The sequence below is a fragment of the Saccopteryx bilineata genome, chromosome 5 (genome assembly GCF_036850765.1).
Source record: "Saccopteryx bilineata isolate mSacBil1 chromosome 5, mSacBil1_pri_phased_curated, whole genome shotgun sequence".
NCBI lineage: Eukaryota > Metazoa > Chordata > Mammalia > Chiroptera > Emballonuridae > Saccopteryx > Saccopteryx bilineata.
This window is the reverse complement of record NC_089494.1, coordinates 194,562,256-194,578,283: the sequence shown is the minus strand read 5'-3', so window position 1 is coordinate 194,578,283 and position 16,028 is coordinate 194,562,256. Positions and strand designations below refer to the sequence as shown.

Sequence of the window (16,028 nt, the reverse complement as noted above, 5' to 3'; positions counted from 1 at the left end):
GGGCATCGCTCTGTCATGACCAGAGCCACTCTAGCGCCTGGGGCAGAGGCCAAGGAGCCATCCCCAGCGCCCGGGCCATCCTTGCTCCAATGGAGCCTCGCTGCCGGAGGAGAAGAGAGAGACAGAGAGGAAGGAGAGGGGGAGGGGTGGAGAAGCAGATGGGCGCTTCTCCTGTGTGCCCTGGCCGGGAATCTAACCCAGGACTCCCGCATGCCAGGCCGACACTCTACCACTGAGCCAACTGGCCAGGGCCCAAAATAGACTTTAATACTAAGTTTATAACAAGGGACAGAGATATTTTATAATGATAGAGAGTCAATTCAACAAGATATAAGCCTTGTAAACATTTATGCACCCTCTCCCTTCCTGTCTGTCCCTAGCTGTCCTTCTCTATTGCTAAAAATAAAAACCCAGTAATACACCAATGTTAATTTCTTAGTTTTGACATGTACCATGGTATATAAAATGCCAAGATTAACAAAAGCTTCGCAAAGGGTATATAGGAACTTTGTACACTATTTTTGCAACTTTCCTGTAAGTGTAAAATTACTCTAAAATTATTAGAAGAGGGAGAGGGACTTTACTAAGGATATACTTATGCAAACAAAAACATAAAACGGAGCTGTAGTGATGTTCTGATAATAGCAACAGAGGGTAGTATACAAGCTTCAGTTCAAAACTAACTCGGAGAGAAGTGGGGAAGCAGTGACTGGGAGAGGGTGCGAGGGAGGCTGCTGCGCACTGTGACGTCTCCTCTTGACCTGGACTGCTGGATGCACGCGGGGTTCCTTTCATGATAATTCACCGAGCTGTACTTTTCCCTACATACCTTTCAATAAAAAAGAAGTTAAGGACCTGGCCGGTTGGCTCAGTGGTAGAGCGTCAGCCTGGCGTGCAGAGGTCCTGGGTTCGATTCCCAGCCAGGGCACACAGGAGAAGCGCCCATCTGCTTCTCCACCCCTCCCCCTCTCCTTCCTTTCTGTCTGTCTCTTCCCCTCCCACAGCGAGGCTCCATTGGAGCAAAGATGGCCCGGGCGCTGGGGATGGCTCCTTAGCCTCTGTCCCAGGCGCTAGAGTGGCTCTGGTCACAGCAAAGCCACGCCCCGGAGGGGCAGAGCATCGCCCCCTGGTGGGCAGAGCGTCGCCCCCTGGTGGGCGTGCCGGGTGGATCCCGGTTGGGCGCATGCGGGAGTCTGTCTGTCTCTCCCCGTTTCCGGCTTCAGAAAAATACAAAAAAAAAAAAAAAAAAAATTAAAAAATCACTTCCTTATTGCCCTGGCCAAATAGCTCATTTGGTTAGAGCATCATCCTGAAGCGCAGAGGTTGCCAGTTAGATTCCTGGTCAGGGCACATTCAGAAACTAATCAATGCTCTCTCCCTCCCTTCCTCACTCTAAAATCAATAAAAACAAAACAGAAAACCACTTCCCTATTACTAGTAAAGGTTAGAATGAAGATGTATAAATAAATGAGATGTGAGGAAAGAAAACCTGTGTAGGGCCTGTTATACCAGTTATTATATCATAAGTCTAAGACTTGTAGAGCTGGGAAGGGTCTTGGAAATTACCGGCTCCCGGCAGCTCTTTACGGAGGGGCCCTGGGGACAGTGATACATCAAGGTCTCACAGGGCCCAGAGAGCTGCATCTGAGGAAGGTTCCCAGGTGATTCTCATGCATGTAAACCACTGAACTACCCCAGGAAGAGTAATTCACCAGGTCCTGGCTCTACACCTACAGTCTGAAGGCCTGAACTTCTCTACAGAGAAATCTCAGTGAACCCTTCAAAACTTAACAAAGCTTTTTCTATCATAATGACTTTTCTTACCCAATAAATAACACTGGGATTTTCAAACATGTTGAGATTTCATATTCCCACTACAGCACCAATACATTTGTTATTTATTTAATAATGGCATATCATACATTCTTATTATACTGAGCTGATGAACAACTGACAAGTATTCAGCTTAAAGATGTACAAACTGCTAACAGATGCTAGTGACTTGTCACAAGTTTCTAGAATTCAACTTTTTTTTTTATTAAATTTAATGCAGTGACATTGATAAATCAGGGTACATGTTGAGAGAAAACATCTCCAGATTATTTTGACATTTGATTGTGCTGTATACCCCTCCCCCAAAGTCAAATTATCTTGTCACCTTCTATCTGGTTTTATTTGTGCCCCTCCTCTCCCCACGCCCTCTCTCCTTCTTCACCCCATCCCCCCTCCACCCACCCCCGTTGCCAATTCAATACTTTTTTAGGTCAAATAGTTAAACTAGATTTCTCTCATGTATGTACTGTCTGACTAGATCTAATAAAAAGTACATAATATCACTAGTATATGCCTTGGGTTTTTTCATTATTCAGATCATTGTGATTTTTTTTAAGTGGGGGGGAGGCAGAGAGACAGACTTCTGCATGTGCCCAACTGGGATCTACCCAGCAATCCCCCTACCATGTAATGCTCTACCCATTTGGGGCCACTGCTCCATTGCTCAGCAACTGAGCTATTTTAGTGCCTGAGGCAGAGGCCATGGAGCCATCCTCAGTGTCCAGAGCCAACTTGCTCAAACCATTCAAGCCATGGCTGTGGGAAGGGAAGAGAGAGAAAAGAGAGGAGGAAGGGTAGAGAAGCAGATGGGCAGTTCTTTTGTGTTCCCTGACCCAGAATCTTAACCGACACTTCCACATGCCTGGCTGACACTCTACCACATAGCCAACTGGCCAGGACCTCGTTGTGATTTCAGTGAAGGTTATGTTGAGAATAATTGTCACTGGACAATTGTATGATGGCAAATGAAAAGAACAACAAAATAACTTAATTGGACACTTGCATCAAGATGCTCCTTGTATGTATTGATAAATCATGTAAATTAGAAAGAGATTTAAGAAAAAAATTGAGATTTTATTTATTTTTAAAGGAGAGAGAAAGGTGGGGTGAGGAAGAGTAGGAAGCATCAACTCATAGTTGCTTCTCATATGTGCCTTGACCAGGCAAGCCCAGAGGCTCGAGCCAGTGACTCAGCATTCTAGGCCAATGCCTTATCCACTGGGCCACCACAGGTCAGGCTAAGAAAATTTTTTAAGAAATAACAATTTTAGGTAGGCAATTGTAAGGAAGAAAACAGTTATACAAGCCAGGGCTACATGATTCTTCCACAGGCCCCAAGATGAGAGGTCAACACCCTGGCTTATCAAGAAGTCTTCTCCAGTACATCTGAAATTCAACAGAAAAAGAATACGACTTAATTCTCAGCATCTGTCCAATTTGACTCAATATATTTGCTGTTTTTATAGAAGCCTATAGGTCACTGAGTTGGAAATAATTATATTTTCATATATAATAGGTAAAAGCCAACGAGTACTTACAATTCTGCTAGACACCATTTTAAGCAACCTACATGTAGCAGTTTAGTTAATCTTCATACAACTCAATGGGGGTGGATATTATATGCATTTAAAAGACGACAAGATTAATATTTAAGGAATTTGACCAAGCTCAGACTCACACTTTGAACTAAGTTGCTACCCTCTCCAGATTCATTTGGTTCCAAATCTATGAAACTACTTTCTCCAAAAGGCAGAAATGTTTATCAAGTAAATGTTCACTTACTCTTGAAGAGGAAAACCTCAGCTTTACCAGATGACATCTAAGACCCTTACAAATATGACCCAAGTTCTTTATAGAACTCTTTACCCACAGCCAGCCACACAAAAGAATGCAGACTAAGAATTCTAAAACCAGGAAAGAGGTGGCAGGACTTCCTGACAACTGCCCTTGGTCAGCTCCTGCACTGAGACTGGAATGGGCACGGCCGGTGCTCGGCTACAAGACCTCACCAGGTGGCCCAGGTGTCAGGGAGAGGCCTTGCTGGGAGCTGGAGAAGCACAGGATGGAGGAGCCCTGCCACGGGGAGATCAGCACCTGGTACTAAAGACAACTGGCACAGCCGCTTGTCTGGTACCATTTTTGTATTGCTCTTGAAATTTATCTCTTCCCCAAATAATTTAATACCTAGATCAAAAGAGAGTTGAGTGGGCAGGATAAACAACGCTCTTCATAGAGGTGCCCTGAGAACACAGCTGACCCTTGAACAATGCAGTGGTTAAAGTAGCTGACCATCACACACAATCCAAAAATCTATAACTTTTGACTCCTGCCAAAATTTAACTAACAATAGACCACTGTTGACCCAAAGAAGCCTTACTGATAACATAACAGTCAGTTAACACATTTTGTATGTTGTATATATTATATATGTTATTCTTGCAATAAAATAAGCTGGAAAATACAAAATATTAAGAAAATAATAAGGGGCCCCAGCCAGGTTGCTCAGTGGATGAAGTGTTATTCTGGCATGCTGGAGGTTGTGAGTTCGACCTCCCTGTTAGGGTACATAGGAGAAGTAATCAGTGAGCATACAACTAAAGGGAACAACTAAAGTAAAACGAGTTGATGACCCCCTTCATTCTCTCTTGCTCTCTCTCAAATCAATAAAAAAATTTAAAAAAATAAAATCATAAGGAAAAAATGCATGTGCAGTATTTATTGAAAATCATTTACATATAGCAGACCCACACATTTCAAACGTATTGTTCAAGAGCCAACTGTATTTCAAAATAGCAGTTTGTGTTTTATTCAGAATTATTTCTGTTCCACTTGAATTGTCATATTCTGTTCTACTTGAAGTGTCATAAGCATTTTCCTTTCTTTTATTAGTTTATGTATCAAAAATCAAACCATTATCAAAAATCATCAAAAAGGACAGTGTCAATTTTTAAAACAGCATCTTAATTTTATTAAAAGTCTGCATTTCTGTTTCATTGACGTTACTCAACAAAATGGGATTTTCTTCTCAGTTTATTGAAATATGTGTTTGTTTCTCCAGGGGAAACATTCTTTGATACCTAGTATTCCTTCCAAGTCATTTTAAAAAACTAAAACGAAAGCTGTGCAGACTTTGATGCCATGACGTCTCCTCAATGCAGGAGGAAGAGATAAGTGCCAGGACCATGCAGGAAACCGTTCCCAGCTTTCCCACTGCTGCTGCCCTTTCAGCTCATCCGACTGGCTGTGGGGTGGGCTCTCAGGAAGCCGTAAATGTATGCACCCTACACTTTACATAACGCACACAGTGCAGATACTCTCTAACTTTGCAAAAATATCAAAGCAGCTTCTCTGTCTGTCTCTTTAAAATCAATGGAAATTAAAGAAAAAAGAAAGAAAGAAAAGAAACATTTCTCCAATTTAAACACAATTTTGACTACAGTAGAATATCTAGGACTTGTACCCTACTTTCATATGCATTAGTGGACAACTCATTTTACAAATAAGGAAATTTAGGCTCAGAAAGTCGGTGTCCCTGAAAGGACTCATACCAGCTAAGCCCATTAGCCTTTCTATATCACACCACACAGTGAGCAAACCCATTTCAACAGTGAATGCAAACTTACATTGCAAAGCTACAGGTATTGTTTGCTGTTACATTGAGTCCCGGGCAGAAGTTTTGTCCCAAAAATTCATTATGCTCCAAAGCCTATAACACAAGGGAGGATTAGGAAAGTTAGCTTTTTAATTTCAAACACATTCCAAAGAATTATCACAATTATATCCTCTTAGTTTCATCTTCATTGTTATTTCTGAAAACCCACCAAGCTTCACAGCAACAGTCTGTCATACCAGAGCAACTAAAATATTGCTCCTGACAATCAAGAGGCCTCAGGTTAGGATTCGGACTTCTAATACAAAGGAAATAAGATATTTGGCTAAATGGGGAGACGACTGGTTATATTACTCCCCAGCACATTCTTCCTTTTCTCCCCAATGTTATAGCCTCATAAACACTGTGATTAAAAGGATATGATGCCCTGGCTGGTTGGCTCAGTGGTAGAGCATTGGCCTGCTGTGTGGCAGTCCCAGGTTTGATTCCCAGTCAGGGCACACAGGAGAAGTGCCCATTTGCTTCTCCACCCATCCCCTCTCCTTTCTCTCTATCTCTTTTCCCCTTTGTTAGCCAAGTTTCCATTGGAGCAAAAGTTGGCCCGTGCACTGAGGATGGCTCCATGGCCTCTGCCTCAGGTGGTAGAATGGCTCTGGTTGCAACAGAGCAATGCCCCAGATGGGCAGAAGATTGCCCCCTAGTGGGAATGCCGAGTGGATTCTGGTATAACGCATGTGTGAGTCTGTCTCTCTGCCTCCCCACTTCTCACTCTAGAAAAATACAAAAAAAGGGGGTATGATGATATTTCATGGAAGTTGTTTAATTCTGTAATAATCTTTTGGGAGTTAGAAACACTTCATAAGACATTGTTTGCATTGGAATTGATTAGAATCTATAGCCACTAGTAGCTGTGAATATTAAATAGTCTTCATTTTTCTTCTAACTTCCCTTTCAATATAAAACACATATTCTAACCTGACCAGGCAGTGGCAAAATAAGAGTGTCAGCCTGGGATGCTGAGGACCTAGGTTCAAAACCCTAATATCACCAGGTTGAGCTCAGGCTCATCAGCTTGAGCGCCTGGTCACCAGCTTGAGCATGGATCATTGACATGACCCTATGGTCACTGACTTGAGCAACGGGTCACTGGCTCGGCTAGGGCCTTCCAGTCAAGGCACATATGAGAAGCATCAATGAACTAAGGTGCCAGAGTTGATGCTTCTCATCTCTCCCTACCTGTCTGTCTGTCTTTTTCACATGTGCGCCAAAAAAAAAAAAAAAAAAAAAAATTCTAGGATCCCATCCTCTTAAGTATTATTTCCTTACTTAAACAACTGAAACACAACTACAGTGGTCCCTTGTCATTCACTGGGGTTAGGTTCCTTAACCTAAGATAGGTAAAAATCCGCAAAGTAGCAACCCTAATTTTATTTTTATATATTTATACAATATATATAATTTATATTTACTTAATACACCTGGCTTATATTTGTTTTATTATTTATATATATTCTATGGCTTTATAAACCCTCCCACACTCTTATAAACCTTTCCCACACTTATTTTGCTTATTTTACAACAAAAAATATTTAAAATATATAAAAATACCTATATCCTACAAAATCCCATGACATAGCGAAAAATCCATGATACAAAATTAGATATACACAATTTAAAAATCTGTGATACAGTGAGATCATGAAAATTGAACTGTGATATGGCGAGGAACTACTGCACTTTTTCTTTTTAACATCATTTAGTCACTATTTCTCCCTCATTAAGAGTTATCTCCCCAACCTTCACCTCCCTCGAACAACTGGGGAAAACCAAGTAATCATGATGGTGACCCAAGGCTTAACAGGAAACTCCTTCACTGCTCCTGAAAGGAAATTCTTGGGAGACCTCCGCAGCTCTTGTCTGGGGACCTGAGATACTCAGGCTCCATTTTGGTTTTTCTTGGCTTGGGAACAGTGAACTAGCCGCAGGGACAGAAAAGGAAAACTTACCACATTGCCATATAGAGCAATGCTGAAGTACTCAAGCCACGAGATCCAAGGCCCAATTGTTCTGAGATTGACCAACAGCCCTGCAAAAATCTACAAAAAGCAAATACCAACAGTCAGAACTGGTGGAGTGATTCCATGATACACTCTGGAGATCACCCTCTAAGTCCCCTACAACTTTGTAAACATTTCTGCTAAGGACAATTCTTTCTTGAAATTCCTTCCACTACTCCAAATGCTTACCATATTCTCCTTGCTTGTTTATTTCTCTACAACTAAGGCTATTTATGGTTTTAAAGGAATAACAGCAATCCATCTATATTTCATTTAATTAGAAGATCCTTAATTGTCAAGGCTTTTACTTTGTAACTGCACACAATGGAAGGTCCATAGTCCTGACTGTTCTAATGATACAACCACTACACATTCCCATGAACAGACACACCAGAACATGACCTGAGCACCTCATACCCCTCTATACTTCCACAACACAGCAAGTGTTGTTATTTACAAGGGTTTGCATTCTATCTCTGTATGACTTTAGGAATAATATGGGGGTTCAGAATGCATTCTTAAAATAATCCAAAGCCTAGAACAAGTACAGCATAATGTAAAGTGCAGCATAAAATATAATCAACAAAACTTCTACCTGGCACTTGCCATATAAGAAGAGGAATAACAACGGCAGTGATGCTGGTATAAATACATATTTTTCATCTTGATGGAGTCAAGTGCTAATTATAAATATAACATCTCTCAATAAAGTACAGTTTTATGAGTGGTTTTAAAATTTTTTCACATAGCTTGACCAGGTGCTGGTGCAGTGGATAGAGCATTGACCTGGGATGCTGAGGACCCAGGTTCAAACCCCAAGGTCGCTAGCTTGAGTGTGGGGTCACCAGCTTGAGTGAGGGTTCTCTGGCTCTGCTAGAGCCCCCTGGTGAAGGCACGTCTGAGAAGCAATAAATGAACAACCAGGAGTGCCGCAACTACAAGCTGATGTTTCTCATCTCTCTCCCTTCCTATCTGTGTCTCTGTCTCTCTTTTGCTTAAAAAAAGTGTGTAATAATCCATAAATAAATAATAAATCAAAGAATTCAACATATCAACAAAATATTTTATATAGTGAAGGACATTTTGTTTATTGAATGACTAAAAATATATACAAGATTTACCAGTTTTTAATTATATTTAGGTTGATGATTTTCAAGTTTAGAAATGAAAATATAAACTTTGGCAAGAGTTTGGGCTAATTACCAAATTTATTTATTTATGATTTTTTTACTTATTCATTTTGAGAGAGAGGGAGAGAGAGGAGAGGAGGATCAGGAAGCATCAGGACCCTATGTGTGCCTCGACCAGGTGAGCCAGGGTTTCAAACCAGCAACCTCAGCATCCCAGGTCGACATTTTTTTTAATTTATTTTTTTATTTACTTTTTTAGATTTTATTTATTCATTTTTATTAGAGAGAGAGGGGAAAGAGAGAGAGAGAGGGAGAGATAGAGAGAGAACAGGGGGAGGAGCAAGAAGCATCAACTCCCATATGTGCCTTGACCAGGCAAGCCCAGGGTTTTGGACTGACGACCTCAGCATTCCGGGTCAACACTTTATCCACTGCGCCACCACAGGTCAGGCCAGGTCGACATTTTATCTACTGCGCCACCACAGGTCAGCACTAATTACCAAATTTAAAAGACATCTACTCCTACTCTAGCAGAAAAGACAGGTGTATTAAGTAAATAGGCTAAGCATTCCTGTTAACTTGATGTAGTATGGGGAAATATATAACTGGTGCCCTTCATATGTTCATCATGTATGTCAGTTAAAAATTTAAGGTCGGGCCTGACCTGTGGTGGCGCAGTGGATAAAGCGTCGACCTGGAATGCTGAGGTCGCCGGTTCGAAACCCTGGGCTTGCCTGGTCAAGGCACATATGGGAGTTGATGCTTCCAGCTCCTCCTCCCTTCTCTCTCCTCTCTAAAATGAATAAATAAATAAATAAAAATTAAAAAAAAAAGTTTAAGGTCGGCCCTGGCCAGTTGGCTCAGCGGTAGAGCATCGACCTGGCATGTGGAAGTCCCAGGTTCAAATCCTGGTCAGGGCACACAGGAGAAGCGCCCATCTGCTTCTCCACCCCTCCCCCTCCCCTTTCTCTCTCTCTCTTCCCCTCCCACAGCCAAGGCTCCATTGGAGCAAAGTTGGCCCAGGTGCTGAGGATGGCTCCATGGCCTCTGCCTCAAGCACTAGAATGGCTCAGGTTGCATCAGAGCAATGCCCAGATGGGCAGAGCATCTCCCCCTAGTGGGCATGCCAGATGGATCCTGGTCAGGCTCATGTGGGAGTCTGTTTGCCCCCACCCCCACCATTTCTCACTTCAGAAAAATACAAAAAGAAAAAAAATTAAGGTCAAGCTCTGGCCAGATAGATCAGTTGGTCAGAACATTGTCCCAAAGTGCAGAGGCTGCTGGTTTGATCCCAGATCAGGTTACATACAGGAACAGGTCAAAGTTCTTGTCATTCTCTCTCTCCCTTCCTCTCGCTGATGTTAATAAATAACAATAATAATAAAAAAAATTTAGGGCATTTAGAAAGGAACTTAGTACTATATAGACTTTGGCATTGTTCAGTGTATTAAGAACACTCCTGCTAGAGTACAGGAGTGACCGGGGGTAGACCTTGCATGCCACAAACTGCTCGTTTCCTCATGAAGAGGGGAAAGCATTAACTCATTGTTCCACTCTAGTTGTGCCATTAATTACTTCTCAAATGTGCCCTGAGCAGGCTCAAACCTCGGGGTCGAGTCAGCACCTTCAGGATAAAACCGGTGGCCCTATGCTCCAACCAGAATCCTCGGCATTCTGATGCAGTGCTCTATCCACTGTGCCACCAGCTAGGGCTCATGGAGCCCAGCTTTTCCCTTGGAAAATAGTTGATCCAAGCAAACCATCTTAGCCGCTGGGTAAATAAGCCATCAGTTCTCTAACACCAGCGCAGAAGTCAGGCAATTAACCTGTCATTATGAGGGAATCTTCCAATTGAAATATTTGTTTTTAAGTTACCATTCATCAAGTCACCAAGAAGCATCTTTTCAACTCTCACTTGTAACAACATGTTAACTAAAGTCTTAGTAACTTGCCCTGGCAGGATAGCTCGGTTGATTAGAGCATCATCTGGAAGCGCAAAAGTTGCCAGCTCAATCCCCAGTCAGGGCGCACACAAGAACAGATCAGTTTTCCTGTCTCTCTTTCACTCCCTTCCTCTCTCTAAAATCAGTAAAATTAACATTAAAGAAATTGTTGTAACTATATTAGAACAGTAGTAAAAAAAAAAAAAAAACACAAAAGCTGGATGCAGTTGAGAAAAAGCTGGTACATTCTTGCTAGAGAGAACGAGGGGAAAATATTACTTCTAAGAGGAGCACAGTTCCTACTCACCATCATAAATGCCAAGAAGATATTCATGATAAGTGTTGCTATAGCTACCACACTCTGACCTGCTGCTATGGCCAGCGCCATAGAACTGGCCGCATAAGCCACTGCCAGAAGAGTAAGCAACATGATTAAGAAGGCTTCCACCGTTGGTTTCAATCCTTAGGAAAAAAAGAGGGTTTTTATCCAACTGTGTAGTTCTCCATCTATTTGGGATGGTTTGTTGTGCAAATAACCTTACAGTATTTTGAGGAATGAATATCAAAATATCCAACCACCCCAGCTCATCAGTAACATGTTCCACCCCTATGACTATTAAATTATCATTCAGTTTTCTTTTTTAAAATAGTGTATGAGCAATTTATCATCTTAACACCTGTGCTTCTTGTGTAATTAACAATCCTGAGTACCTAGGACAGAGTTATCCTTGTGTGTGTATATCAGTGAAATACACGGAAATTCCAAAGCAATGAGCCTGGATTGGAGCCTAAACACAATGTGTACATGACTCTGTCTACATGTATAGAACAAGTATTTTTGTTAAACCAGTATGTCCCCAATTTTTAATCTTTCAGTACCCCCCCACACACAAGAATATAAATAGGTAATAAATATCACAGCTCTAGCTCCTCCTACATAGTCTCAAACATTTTTTTCAGAGACAGAGTCAGAGAGGGATAGATAGGGACAGACAGACAGGAACGGAGAGAGATGAGAAGTATCAATCACCAGTTTTTTGTTGCAACACCTTAGTTGTTCATTGATTGCTTTCTCATATGTGCCTTGACCACGGGCATTCAGCGGGCTTGAGCCAGCAACCTTGGGTATACAGTTTTTGATAAAGTCTTGACAAGAATGTCCTCAGAAAAGTTGTTTCAGAATGTGCACAATAGATAGACTCTCCCTTATCTTGAGGCTTATTTTAGCTGTGGAACCAAAAACATGCCTGCAAAAAGCAACTAGCTTCCCCTCACATCAGCGACTACACACACATACTTTCTGTCTTATTGCTTACCTAGCAAGAAGTATGTTATACAAGTAAATATAATACTTTCTATCGTCCTTATGGGTAGTACATCAGCTAACAGTTTCCCAAAGAAATAAGATGACACTCTGTAGTATCCACTGATATGTTCATGTCTAAAAAACAAAAATTCATACCATGCATTTAAGAAGGCAGAGACGAGATGATTAAACCACTTGCTGTAAAGATATTATTCCCCAGGAGCTCTAGACAATGACCCCTCTTCTCATTAAAGAAGTCCCTCCTACTGCTGCCCAATTTGCCCTCAGAGCCTCCACTCCAGGTAAACCCATTCTGCATCTCCTTCCTTTCTCAAACCCTGGATTCCTTTGCAAGGCAGTACTTCTGTAGTTGATCTCAGTGGGCACACAGCTTTGCTTCCTTCCTACTTCTGATTATAAAGCACTATTCTCCACGCCCCCCAGGCTAGCATCAGATCACTAACCCCCTTTTCACTTCTCTATTCTCGTGATGAAGGAAGACATGGCACTTTCTTCCTTCAATGATCATCCCTCCCAATCGTAGTGTACCTCCCTCTATTGCTGTCAGCTACCAAAACCTATCTCTTCCCCAGTGACGGACGACCTTGATCCCTCTTCCACCAATATCTTCATTCTTTCCCTCTCTAATGATTCCTTTCCGCAAGCAGGTAAATACAGGCAGATCTCTTCCAACATTATAGAACATGGGAAACAAACCAGCCCTCACTTAACTTCAAGCTTTCTCCTGGCTCTTCCCATGCTCCATCCACTGAGGGCTAAGCTTGTCAACATTCTTTGTCAACGTTACCTCCCACCTTCCATTTACTGTTTAACCCAGTACTTTCTCTCCACCAAGCCCTTCAGACTTTTCTTGTGAAGGTCATCATGACTTCTTATTAGCTCAAACGAAAGACCCTTTCAGCCTCTGTTGCTCACACTGTCTGTAGCATTTGCAGCTATGCCCTAGTCTGGAAACTCCTTTTCCCCTTGGACTCAGGCCCCACATGCTCATGAGTTCCTTCCAGCTCCTGGCTGTGTTTTCTCAGTGAACACTGGTAATCCCCAGGAACCAATCAGTGGCCCAGTTCCCTATGTGACCAGTTTGACCCTCAGCCCTGACATTGGCAGCCCCCTCTCCAGAACAGAGACATCCTCACATAAAGAGCTTCTTCTCAGCCACAAAGAGTTCCAGGAAGGCCATACTAGTGAAACACTGTTTGTCTGTCAGGAAGAAGAGCACTCCAGCTCTGTAATGAAAGAAGGAGAACAAAACCACCAGTCAATTAAACATTCTCAGATCAATTTCCTACCCATAAACCAGTTTCCTCTAATGCTAACCGTTACGCGACTGTTCAGGTTAAAACAGTGAGGAAAGGGAAGCGTGAGTCTGGCATCTCCACAGAGCTGTCCAGGACTCCATATAGCACAGTTAGAAATGCACAGTCAGGGTTACCATGGATTAAATGCTGTCTTCCTCATATCCTATGTTGAAGCATTAACTCTCAATGTGATGGTAATTGGAGGTGGCATCTTTGGAAGCCAATTTAAGTTTAGATGAGGTCATAGGGCTGGAGGGGCTCATGAGAGAATTAGTATCCCCGGAATTAAAGGAAGAGACATCAGAGCTTTCTCTGACACGCAAGGACTTAGCCAAAAGGCAGCAATCCAGAAGAGGGCCCTCATCAGAAACTGGCCATGCTGGCCCCCAAATCTCCAGAATTGTAAGAAATAAATTAGTTGTTTAAGCCATCTAGTCTGTGGTTCTGTGTTATAGCAGCCAAGATGACAATTACATGAATCACAAAAAGATTATAACCTTGAATTTTAACTAACAAAAAGACAAGTTCCATTCCTAATATATAAATAGAAACACAGTCAAATATAACCTACAAAAGTTTGACCAGTCCTAGCCATTTAGTTAAAGTTGAGTGAAGAAGCAACTAAAACCTGAGGAGGCAAAATGAAAAAGTGAAGAGAACCTGTATGGACACCTCATTATATACGTTCATCACACAATCATCAGAAGAAACTTCATAATATCTTTGACAACTCACTGCCAACATGGTTTCCAATGGGCTCAAAAAGAAAGTAAATCATGCTTCTAAAGAAAATATTGCCCTGGCCGGTTGGCTCAGTGGTAGAGCGTCGGCCTGGCGTGCAGGAGTCCTGGGTTCGATTCCCAGCCAGGGCACACAGGAGAAGTGCCCATCTGCTTCTCCACCCCTACCCCTCTCCTTCTTCTCTGTCTCTCTCTTCCCCTCCCGCAGCCAAGGCTCCATTGGAGCAAAGTTGCCCAGGCGCTGAGGATGGCTCTATGGCCTCTGCCTCAGGCGCTAGAATGTCTCTGGATGCAACAGAACAACGCCCCAGATGGGCAGAGCATCGCCCCCTGGTGGGCATGCCGAGTGGATCCCAGTCGGGTGCATGCGGGCTTGCCTGGTCAAGACACATATGGGAGTTGATGCTTCCTGCTCCCCCCCGCATTCTCTCTCCTCTCTAAAAATTAATAAAAGTTAAAAAACATTGATTTGTTGTTCCACTTATTTATGCACTAATTGGCTGATTCTTGTATGTGTCCTGACCAGGGATGAAACCTGCAATCTGGTTGTATTGGGAAGAGGCTCTAACCAACTGAACTACTAAGCCAGGGCTACTCTTTGACAGAACAATAAATTTTATTTTTTTGCAAGATTGAGAGTGAGGCACAGACAGGAAAGGAGAGACATGAGGAGTGTCAGCTCATAGTTGTGGCACCTTAGTTCTCATTGATTGCTTTTAATATGTGCCTTGACTGGGGTTGGGGGATCCAGCTGAGCCAGTGGCCCCTTGCTCAAGCCAATGACAATTGGGTCATGTCTACAATCTCATGCTCAAGCAGGATGAGCTGGCACTCAAGCCAGAGACCTCAGGGTTTCGAACCTGGGTCCTCAGCATCCCAGGCTGATGCTCTATCTGCTGTGCTACCGCCTGGTCAGGCCAGAACTATAAATTTTATGGAAGCATGGCAGCATCCCTGAAACAGTGGTGTACCTCTCTGCACAACCAAACAATTTACTTGACATTGAGGATGTGAGTGGAAACTAAAAGACATAAAGTGGTACAGTATTTAAATGACATGCCATTAAGAGGACACTTTAAAAAATGTAAGCCCAGGTACACAACCTGAAAACAAAGAGTGCATAGACATTAAGTAATTGTTTTTAACACCAGTAGTAAGAATAATCAAAATCATAACAAAGAACAGAACTTAGCCCTGGCCAGACAGCATAGTTGGTTGGAGCGACATCCAGATGCGCCAAGATCATGGGTTTGATCCCGTCAGGGCACATACAAGAGCCATCAATGAATGCACAGCTAGGTGGAACAATAAGTTGGTATTTCTCTTTCTCTCTCTTCCTCCCTCTTTCTTCCTCTCACTGTAAAATCAATAAATAAATTCTTTTAAGAACAGAATGTAAACAATATTTAAATTAAATGTTGTCCTGGCCAGTGACATCAGTGGATAGGGCATCGGCCTGGTGTATGGATGTCCCAGGTTTGATCCCTGGTCAGGGCAAACATGAGAAGTGACCATCTGCTTCTCTTCCCCTTCTCTGTCTTTTCCACTCTTGCAGACAGTGGCTCGATTGGTCTGTGCATCAACCCAGGCACTGAGGATAGCTCGGTTGATTTGAGCATCGGCCCGAGACAGGAGTTGCCAGGTGGATCCCAGTTGGGGCACATGCGGGAGTCTGCCTCTCTATCTTCCCTCCTCTCACTTAAAAAATTAATTTTTGCCCTGGCTGGTTGGCTCAGTGGTAGAGCATCAGCCTGGCATGCAGAAGTCCCAGGTTCGATTCCTGGCCAGGGCACACAGGATAAGTGCCCATCTGCTTCTCCACCCCCTTCCCCCTCTCCTTCCTCTGTCTCTCTCTTCCCCTCCCTCAGCCAAGGCTCCATTGGAGCAAAGATGGCCTGGGCACTGGGGATGGCTCCTTGGCCTCTGCCCCAGGCGCTAGAGTGGCTCTATAGCGCCCGGAGGGGCAGAGCATTGCCCCCTGGTGGGCATGCCGGGTGGATCCTGGTCGGACGCATGCGGGAGTCTGTCTGACTGTCTCTCCCCGTTTCCAGCTTCAGAAAAATACAAAAAAAAATTTTTTTTAAGGTAGA

The 16,028-nt window shown here is 42.9% G+C and overlaps 1 protein-coding gene across 1 annotated transcript in view; it reads right to left on the bottom strand.

Moving 5' to 3' along the window:
* Positions 1-2,956: 2,956 nt before the first annotated feature.
* The window catches only part of LOC136337810 (broad substrate specificity ATP-binding cassette transporter ABCG2-like), a 44,583-nt gene continuing 31,511 nt past the window's right edge, over positions 2,957-16,028 (bottom strand). Inside the window, exons 10-15 of the mRNA XM_066279638.1 lie at positions 13,037-13,126; positions 11,890-12,014; positions 10,881-11,035; positions 7,450-7,539; positions 5,457-5,539; positions 2,957-3,219 (exon numbers count right to left, since the gene is read on the bottom strand). Of these exons, the coding sequence (XP_066135735.1) occupies positions 3,072-3,219; positions 5,457-5,539; positions 7,450-7,539; positions 10,881-11,035; positions 11,890-12,014; positions 13,037-13,126 (691 nt within the window). The 3' untranslated portion in view covers positions 2,957-3,071. The remainder of the gene's footprint in view (positions 3,220-5,456; positions 5,540-7,449; positions 7,540-10,880; positions 11,036-11,889; positions 12,015-13,036; positions 13,127-16,028) is intronic.